General features: G+C 39.7%; 1 protein-coding gene across 1 annotated transcript in view; it reads right to left on the bottom strand.

Annotated features, from left to right (window-relative positions):
• The window catches only part of VWA8 (von Willebrand factor A domain containing 8), a 235,770-nt gene that overhangs the window by 26,516 nt on the left and 199,643 nt on the right, over window positions 1-9,611 (bottom strand). Inside the window, 1 exon segment of the mRNA XM_018560480.1 lies at window positions 8,728-8,836. Within this exon segment, the coding sequence (XP_018415982.1) occupies window positions 8,728-8,836 (109 nt within the window).

The raw sequence follows: 9,611 nt of genomic DNA, 5'->3' as shown, positions 1-9,611 counted from the left end.
CCCCCCCCCGGCGAGGATATGAGTAATGAATGGAAGATGTGAAGAGAGTAGAGGAGGAATGTAGATATGAGCAAGGAGGGGAATGTAATGTGAAGATTAGGTAACGATTGACAGTGAAAGGAATGGATTAGATGTTTGTCAATTGTCAATTAGAATATGTATAATTTATGTTATGAGATAAACGGATGTACAATTTTTTATGAAGTTTGTATAATTGTGACTATGTGAAAAACAATAAAAATATATTAAACAAAAAATAATATAATTCTGAAGGCGTATGATAGTATGATGTGCTATGCACATATACTGTATCTGTGAACCTTAGGGTCAACACAGACTTTATAGACATGTTAAAAAGAGAATGTGAGGTATGTTAAATGGTGTGAGGTAACATAAAAAAGGAAATAGTATGGGAAACTATAGTGATTTTCGATCATTTTTATTTTATAGTCTAATTAACTGTCAGTTTGAATCAGCTACATAAACGATAGGCGCAACAAAAGGTGTACAAAGTCACAAAGAAGAACTCTGATTCTGTCCTCAATCTCTTTTTCTATTTTAAAAGGGATATATAAGGGGTATGTTTAGAACCCTGATATTTCACCAATGCCCCCGACAGCAAAGTTAAAAAATAAAAATATGTAATTAAAAAAAAAAAGTAAAAAGTTTAGAAATAAATAAATAACAATAAAAATTTCTTTAAAAAAGTTTAAAAAAACTGTTTCTTGATTTCGGCCTGACAAATTTTTTTTTTTCGGTTTCGGTCAAAAAATTCCATTTTGGTGTACCTCTAGTAATTATTCCAGTTCCTTAAGAATAACTTTAAAATTGAGCTCTAACAGCATTAATGAGAAGAACACCTTTGCAGGTTAATGTAAGTTAAATGTTGCATGCATACAGCAGAGGCAAGCATTTCTGAAAGTGATCTGTTGATAGTGCTGAGACCTAAGACAAACTTCAAGTCAAGTTTTAAATACATAGGTGATAAGAGATATTCACTCAATATGTTTTATGTTACCATGTTAAATGGCTCTCACTTGCCAAAATCATTTTTTTTAGTATGTCCTTAAATGACAGGAACTTCCTCTGCTGCATTACTTCATATGTCATCTTTCCAGCAACTCCATATTTAAAGATCATCTAAAGGCTTAAGGCAGAATGATTAGTACTGTTTTCTGCAATAAATTCATCTAAAGGCTTACATGACAATGGTTAGTACTGTTTCCTGCAGTATCTTCAGAAAATATGGTGCTTATGTCTCTCTCTTTCTCAATGCTTATCTGTGTGTTTAGTGCAATGCGACGCACGCTAGGCTGCAATAGTGTTCGTTGCATTGCGGTTTAAAAAACAGTGCATCATTTTTATTTATTTTTTACCATGTAGCAACACAATGCACGTTATTGTTGTACCAGGCATTGAAGTCAAGCACAAGAGGTGCGTTGAGATGCCATTCAGAATGCATGGCAATGCAACACACCAGCACACCTAGTGCACGGTGTATTGCACTGTATGATAACATATGCTAAGCACATAGATAGATACCCCTACTGCATACATAGACAATCACTTATATGGCACTAGTATAAGTGCATTTATTCATGTACAGGAGTGATACGGGGGTCTAGCAAAACCCCACTCACATGGTAAGTGTAACTGTCAGAAACTGTGAGGAAAACACCACTAATAAAATTAGGAGTTCACGCACCATTCTTCCTGATCACCTCTATGAACTTTGCATGAAATTCTAACTTGGATGCTTTCTTACCCATATATAGCCGCTTAATGTTTTCCATTGAGCCACCTATGCAAGTTATAAGACCATGCGTGCTCCTTTATATATCCACAGAATAAATGGTGTGCGATGTTCTGGTTTATGTATTGGTGTTTTCTTCACGGGAGACTTAACAAAGATATACCATGTTATGGTGTCAGACCCCCACCCCCTTGCCTTCCTTCTTGAGAATAAATTGACACATTTGCTAGTAGGCTTACAAACACTTCAATAAAATCAAACCCACATGCCACAGCACTAAAAAAAAGTAGTTATGTGACAGGAGGGGAAAGAAGAGATAGAGGTGATTCTGTATTGCAGCTCCCCTAGTTGACTAGTCACCAGACCATTAGTTAAAGAGGAACTTTACCTTTATCATAAAAATGAAAACAAAGGTACCATTAGAAATGTTTGGTAATGACAATCTACAGGTTTTTTATTCTTTGCATACCTTATTTTTAATTCCCTCCCATCTTTCAATAAGGTCTGATTAATCCATTTCCCCTTACCTCCTGAAACTCTGTGTCTTTGGGTCTATCTCCTGGAAGATCATCTGAGGGGAAAAATGTCTTTCCACCAAGAGCATGGGAGATTTTGCAGTTTACAGATGAGAGTTCACAGGAAGACACTGGTGATGCAGGATGCCAGGGCTACATCACTAGTGCCTCACTGAGTCAGGAAGGAAGTGGACAATCAGTAATTGTAAGAAATGTTTCTTTAACTAATGAAAGTAAGATGACTTCATATGAGCAGGCAGCACTGCAAGCAGATGTGATGTTTAGTGAAAGGGGGTAAAGGTTTGCTTTAACCCCTTCGTGACGGGAGACGTACACTGTACGTCCAGCCACAAAGGGACCAAATGACTCGTCACGTACACTGTACGTGACGAGTTATTTGCTGCACTAGAAGGCTGCTAACCGCTGAGAATCAGCGGTTACCTTTCAGTAATAGATGTCTAACTATCTAGAGATCCATTACTGAAAGGGTTAACCTTTTTCAGACACCCGATACCTTAATATCGGGTGTCTGAGAGTCACAGCAAAGCAGACACACGTCGGCTTTTGCCGGCATTCTGACAGCTCGTATAGATCGAGAGATATCTCTCTCAAGCTATACTGGCTTTTTTTTTTTTATCTTTTGACTTTCAAGAATAGATACAAAATGTTATGTATTAGACACATAATGTATCTATTCTTGAAAGTAGAATGTTTAAGTTTTCTGAAACATTCACTGACAGCTGAATCCTGAACTGCTGCAGGATCAGTGTCACTAACTTATTATCGGCTGTTCTGAAGTTTGAAGCAGCCTGATAATAAAAAAAAATGTATTAATTTATCAAGCAGTAATAGTGAGATTAATTCACAATGACTGCCTGATATAATTAAATAAATAAAATTTGTCAGTATAAAAAAAGTGAAAAGTGTAAATAAATTAAAAAAAATAGTGAAAAGTGTAAAAAAATTAAAAATAAGGGACAAATAAATGAATGTATGTATTGCATTTTTTTTTAGCTGTGCTGGTTTTGTTAAAAAAAAAATACTACAAATCAAAACTGGGAAAAAAAGTTTTTTTTTACGTTTTTTCCTTTTTTTTTAATTTGTATTTGTGCTAAGTGAGGCGTTAGACACACATATGTGATACAAATATATAGCCCTATCTGTCCTCTAAAAAACAATATATAATATGTGTGGGTGCACTTTGTAAGAAAGTATATTACTGACGTGGAAGAATCACACAGCAAAAATGTCAAAAGTGTGTGTAACAGAAAGCAACACCCAAAGTAAAACTGATGTGTTATTGCGCTTCAGAAGCTACTATTCATTTTCTTAATCTTACATGGTAGTCTGTTTTGAAAGCCTCATCCTTTCCCTGGCCCAGCAGTTTACCTAATTTTGCAAGATCCTCCTTTTTAAAATAAGAAAGGTAGCTCAGCAGTCAGAATGCATTGCAATTTCTAATGTGATCTTCAGGCTTTCGTAAACTGACTGAATTCCACTGGCAATGTGACAGGGTAACGCACTAATTGGCTTTGATCCAACTTTTTATTTTACAAGCAGAAGGGAAATTGCTGCACTAAGCAGGTCTTCTGTCATTTGCCTGTTTGTCAACATAAAAGGCAGCATTAGAAGTTTTTCCTTCAGTTCTCAACTTCTGCTTTAAAACAATACAACACTGTAAATCGGTTTTGTGTCCTCTTGTGCAATAAACTCAAAGCATGAAAATGTGCAGTGATAAATGAAACACTATAGGAATAAAGGCTGATTAAAACTAAATGCACTGTGTAAATAAAAAGATTAAAAAAATAACAAAAACAAATTGAGACATTCAAAGTAGCATACAAGCTGCCGACTACATTTGCTTTTATGTATTACTGCTTTTGATGTCTGCATAAAAATGTTTAAGTGTACAAGACTGTGGAAGACAGAATAGGATATAAAAAAATTCAAGAAAAAAAAAGTCAAAAAATGCAAGCAGAATATATTTTAGAAGAATATCAGCTAAATCATAAACATTTTAAAAATGTAATAGAACAGAATTTGTTCTATTAGTGCAGACTGCACACATTATTAACAGAAAAAAATAATACAGAGCAGGATGATCAATGAGTTCATAACACTTAGTAGATCATCCAGGCTTGATAAGAACATTGCAGCAGCTGTTTTCCTAATGAATCAGTGAAAATGAAGGCACTGACCCAATAGAAAGGTTACTCTTGTGAGGGATCATTAAAATAAAAGCATTCCTAGAGTCATGTCTTACATAATAGACATGATCACACGACAGGCCCGGGATCCTCAACTACAGGCTAGCACCCCTGCCTCCAGCTGCACACTGCACAGGTGTGAGACTTGACTTGTGAAGACCCAGGATTATGAGTTGTAATGCTGGTTAAGATCAGAGACAACAGTAATGAGTAGGGCAAAGGAAAAGTAAGAATGAAGCTTCAGTGTCGCATAGACACGACAGCAAGCCAGCATTGCAAGAGGAAACGTGTGCAAAACAATGTGCTGAATACATGCTAATTGAATAACAAATTTCTCCTGAGGGAAAGGAAAATAACTGATGTGATATATAGTATGTCAAAACAAAGTGTGAGGTACTGATATGCTTGTTTTGAAATGTCTAATTTATAATAAATAACTGTTGGAATGTTTGGGAACAAAACTACCACGATTATGATAGGAATTGGATCTACTACAAGTTAGGAAAAATAACAAATACTATAAATAACATCACTGGAGGAGTTGGACTCCAGTCAGCTTTAAAATATTGGTGTCATTCCCCCCCCCCTTCCAACCCCACTTCCTCCCCCAGACAGGTTTTTTAGCTTGTTTAGTGTGTAAAGTAGAGGAAAACTTACCTTAATCTTCACTCCCACAGGCTTCCTTTTAACTGTAAGACTGGCCACTACTCCTCTTCGCTTGCCATTCAGTCATGACCTGTGTGGCCTTATTACCTAATTTTCAGGAGGACCAGTGGTTCTGCATTGTATATGAGGATGTTCACAGTTCACCCACATACTTGGTGTGGAGGGGAGCGGAGGAGAGGACCCGCTGTGAGTGAGGAATTAGGTAAGTATTGCTCTACTCTACATCCACCAAGACTAGGCTATAAATCCTTACTATCTAGGGGTAGGAGGGGCTGGGGGGCGCATTATACTAATATTTTACTGCTAACTGAAATTCAGCTGCATAAAATGACTAACTGGTTTACACTCCATATGGTTTCTGGGCAACACAGCTGACCAAAAAACTGGTATTACTACAGTTTTGCAAACATTGGGAAGGCTCCTGCGCTGATTTCTGGAGGTTCAGGATCCATCTGAAGCCCTGTAGGGTCTATATCATCCAACAAATTGGAAATGCTACGTGCCTACAGCAGAACTCAGGTGGGCAGGGAAAATTATGTGTAAACATATATCCTTAATGCCCACCGGGGCCAATCTCCTGGTTTGCGGGAGGCAATGACAGAGTGGAGAGATTCCATCTGGAACTTTTGAATCCACAGGAACCAATTGAGGATCTTCAGGTCTAAGATAGATGCTGTAACAATGGGATAAGCAATTTCCCACACAGAACCTGCTATAACGGCGATGCATTCTCTAGATATTTAACCCGAGGAGGGTGCCCAGGAGGGAGCAGAGGGGGCCCCTGGTGCTAGCAGTGAAGGGGATAAGGAGCACAGCATGGGACTAACAAAAATAGGGTCCCCAGAGAAGGTAGAACCCTAGCTAGAGCCACTATCAGGCTGTGTGGCCCACACGCCACCTTGCCATAGTAACCCTATGATTAGCCATGTGCATTCCCCCCACGAAAATCCTGGCCAGTGATGAGAAGGGTGCTCTGTGCCAGACAATGTATGCAGCAAGGTGACCCAGACTTGTAACAGCAGTGCTGTGCCGTAGTGTGGTTTCCCCCTTGTGCCTGTGCAGCAGCAAGAAGTGTGTGTCAGGAGAGAAAATGGTGGGTGCATGCACAGTACAGAACCCGGGAAGAAGGCTGCACAGATGCAATTCCTGGCCCTTAAGCCACAAGGGAAACAACTAATGGCGGAAACATTTTTTTTTTAAACTACCGCAAAAAATGTGGCACTTAAGTGGCAGCAGAGTTGCACACCTAACCCATTAGAGAACTGGGGCTACTCTCTGGGCACCTCTGGGGGCTGACTGAGGCTTACCTTAGGGGCTGTTGATCCTTACCATAGACGCACAGCGGTCAGTGGGGACATGTCATCTGTTCTTCACCCTTCTGGTAAGCATACCCCTTAGGGGTCCTCAGGTTTGGGGCTCCATACATGGACCACGGCCCTGGACTTGTAAAGCACCTTGTGGTTAACAATATATGCTGCATCAAGTGCCAAGGAAGGCACTGAACACAGGGTTCAGTGAATGAGCACACTACAGGCCAGCTCCACATCTTCTTCCCAGTCCACCAAGGCGCTACCGAGGAGAAAACCGATCCGGATACCTGCTGGAGGCAGTGACTTAGAGCAGCAGTAGGGAAACTTGCCAGAACAGTCTTGCAGGAAAATTTCAGAAAAAAAATTGTGTAAAAGAGAGTATTTATGATTGTGGACATAGTAACTTATACTATATCCACAGTTTATGAATGGACAGGAAGACTCAGTACAGAGACTTCCTGTTCATGCATGACAGGGGCTCCAGAAAAAGAGATTGAGGACTCTGTGTCCTCAATCTCTTTTTCTATTTTAAAAGCAAAATAGCGGACTGGAGGAACGGATGGGGCCGGCATAGCTGGCTCTGCCTCTAGATAAGCAGAGCCCGCTGTCAATTAGCTAGCGGGGTGGATCTCGAAAGTATTGTCGGGATCCGTCCTGGATGTAGGGCTCCCAGCATATAGCGGGCTGTTGAGTTTTGGGTCACGGGAGGACGTTAGTATATGTCCTCCAGTGACCTTGAAGAGAACTATGGGAAAAAAAGGTTACCCCATAGTTCACTTTTAAATAAAAGTGCATGTTGCCTAAATAGTAAAAAATAGTGCACAAAAGTATGCCTCTGCCAAGGGTAAAAATAGTCCTAGTCCTTTTTCTGACTATATTTAGGATTATTGATCAGTGCAATAGCGTATGGCTAATTGTTCATTGTTGAAACATCTTTTATAATTATATTTATACATGGTCAAAAAACTACACATTATACAACCTAGGTTGTGCAGGGTTTTTTTTGAGGGTACTCATATAGTTATAATTCGTACAATTTGGTGAGGGTATTTTGGGCACTGTTTAACAAAATGGATTTGTAGTTATCAAATTGGCACACCTTGCAGTGGAATAGGAATATAACAAAGGGGAGGATTAGAGAGGAGATACACTGTAATTTAAGGGCATTGGATGGGATCTATATATATGGCACATTAAGTATATAATATATGAGGAGGAATGATAACATGAAAGGTTGGTGATTTATAACTATACACAGTAAGAAATAAAGGGACACCAAGATTACTGACACCTCTTTTGAAAAGAATAACAATCACTAATATATGGGACACTAAAGGGTATTTCGCATAAAACTAAGTCATTATGACACACATTGGTGCAACTGAGGTTATAACGAAGAGGTAAATGGATGAGTCTATGATATAGGTACACAAACTTATGAATCACTATGGATACTAAGCTGTAACACTCAGATTATATCTATCATCACGGTTATGTTTTAGATATTGGAGCTTCCCTGGACCCTTTGTGCGTCTGTGGCTCCGCCGTATGTTTCTTTCTGGGGGTGATGAGAGTTGCTCCTGTCCCCCTGGTGTTAGGTCCCTCCATGATACTTGACCCCTAGGTAAGTGGCTGTACAATTCAATCATACTAAGAATAAATGTATATAGCTGAATGGAAACATTTAAAACTGGAAAATATGATTTACAAATGTATTATGAAATGGCATATAAACATGTTGATGAACAATGTATCATGTATTTACAAATAGATTTATACCGATCCCCCTGAAGAAGCCTACGAGCGTAACGCGTAGGGGACTAACAAAGCAATACAACACTGCATATGAAAATCAAGGAATTATGAATATACATAGTGAAATATGAATTATGAATTATATATAAAATATTATGAAATGTGAAAAGTAGTAATAATTTTAGGGTTATAAGAATCATGTATATATATGAGCATTGTTTTTAATATTTATAATTATGCAATAAATCTTTTATATGAACATCAACAAAATTGTACGAATTATAACTATATGAGTACCCTCAAAAAAACCCCAGCACAACCTAGGTTGTATAATGTGTAGTTTTTTGACTAAGTTTGGGGTGAGGCCTCTAATCACCTGGGGGAGTACTTTTGGGAAGTGCCTGTTTTGAATGGGTATATTTATACATGGAACACACATATTATGTTTTAGAGTTATTTATAAACAATACTGTATATTTTGATATCTTACTGATGTATTTTAAATTATAGATAATACAAACCAGTTCCACCAGCCCAAGTATTTCCACCAACATGGGGCGTGTTATCTGGATCCACCTTTCCATGCTTTGGTGAACTCACATCCAAACCACTCTCTCTCTGCACTGTGATCTACAAAAGAGGGGAAATGCAGAGTGACATTAGTCTCTTAATGCTTCAGATGCCACAGTGTGCACTGCACTATAATGGAATATATCCCAATGTCTATCTAGCAATTACTGTACAGAACAAAAAGCAACATGCCGAAGATAACAGAATGACCTAAATTAAACAAACCGGGGGATGGTTTGCTGTTCTCTGCAAAGGCTTCCCCTACCCCAGCGTCAGGCCCTTCTTCAACCTTGGGCACCAGCTGCTTGGTACTCCTGTGATCAGAGGCGGCTCTAGAGTTTGCGAGGCCTTAGGCGAAACCTAAACATGAGGCCCCACTCAGGCCTGTGGGGTCTCACCAGGTCTCTGTGGGGTTTAACCAGGCTGGTGAGACCCCCAAAGAGTCCTGGTGAGACCCCACAGAGCCCTGAATAAACCAGGGCTCTGTAGGGTCTCACCAGGGCTCTGTGGGGTCTCACCAGCCTGGTGAGACCCCTCAGAGCCCTGGTGAGATCCCCAAAGAGCCCTCGTTAAACTCCGAACTCCCAGCCAGAGATCCTCGTGTGGTGGATGGAAGGGGTGAGGTCTCTTCTCATTGGCTGGTGGGCAGAGCTCCAGAAGACCGAGTGGATGGACCGTACAGACGATCGAGGAAACGTATGAGCGCTCAGCCCCGTCACTGAGACTCTCAGTTTGACAGCGGCAGGGCTGAGAGCTCACAACATTACCTGACTGCGAGCGAGGTGATGTGCTGTTCTGACAGGGCAAACAAGGCGCCCCTATTATTCATAGGGGG

Source organism: Nanorana parkeri, unplaced genomic scaffold (genome assembly GCF_000935625.1).
Source record: "Nanorana parkeri isolate BGI_ZX_2015 unplaced genomic scaffold, ASM93562v1 scaffold457, whole genome shotgun sequence".
In the NCBI taxonomy this organism is placed as follows: domain Eukaryota; kingdom Metazoa; phylum Chordata; class Amphibia; order Anura; family Dicroglossidae; genus Nanorana; species Nanorana parkeri.
This window is presented reverse-complemented; position numbering and strand designations above follow the sequence as displayed.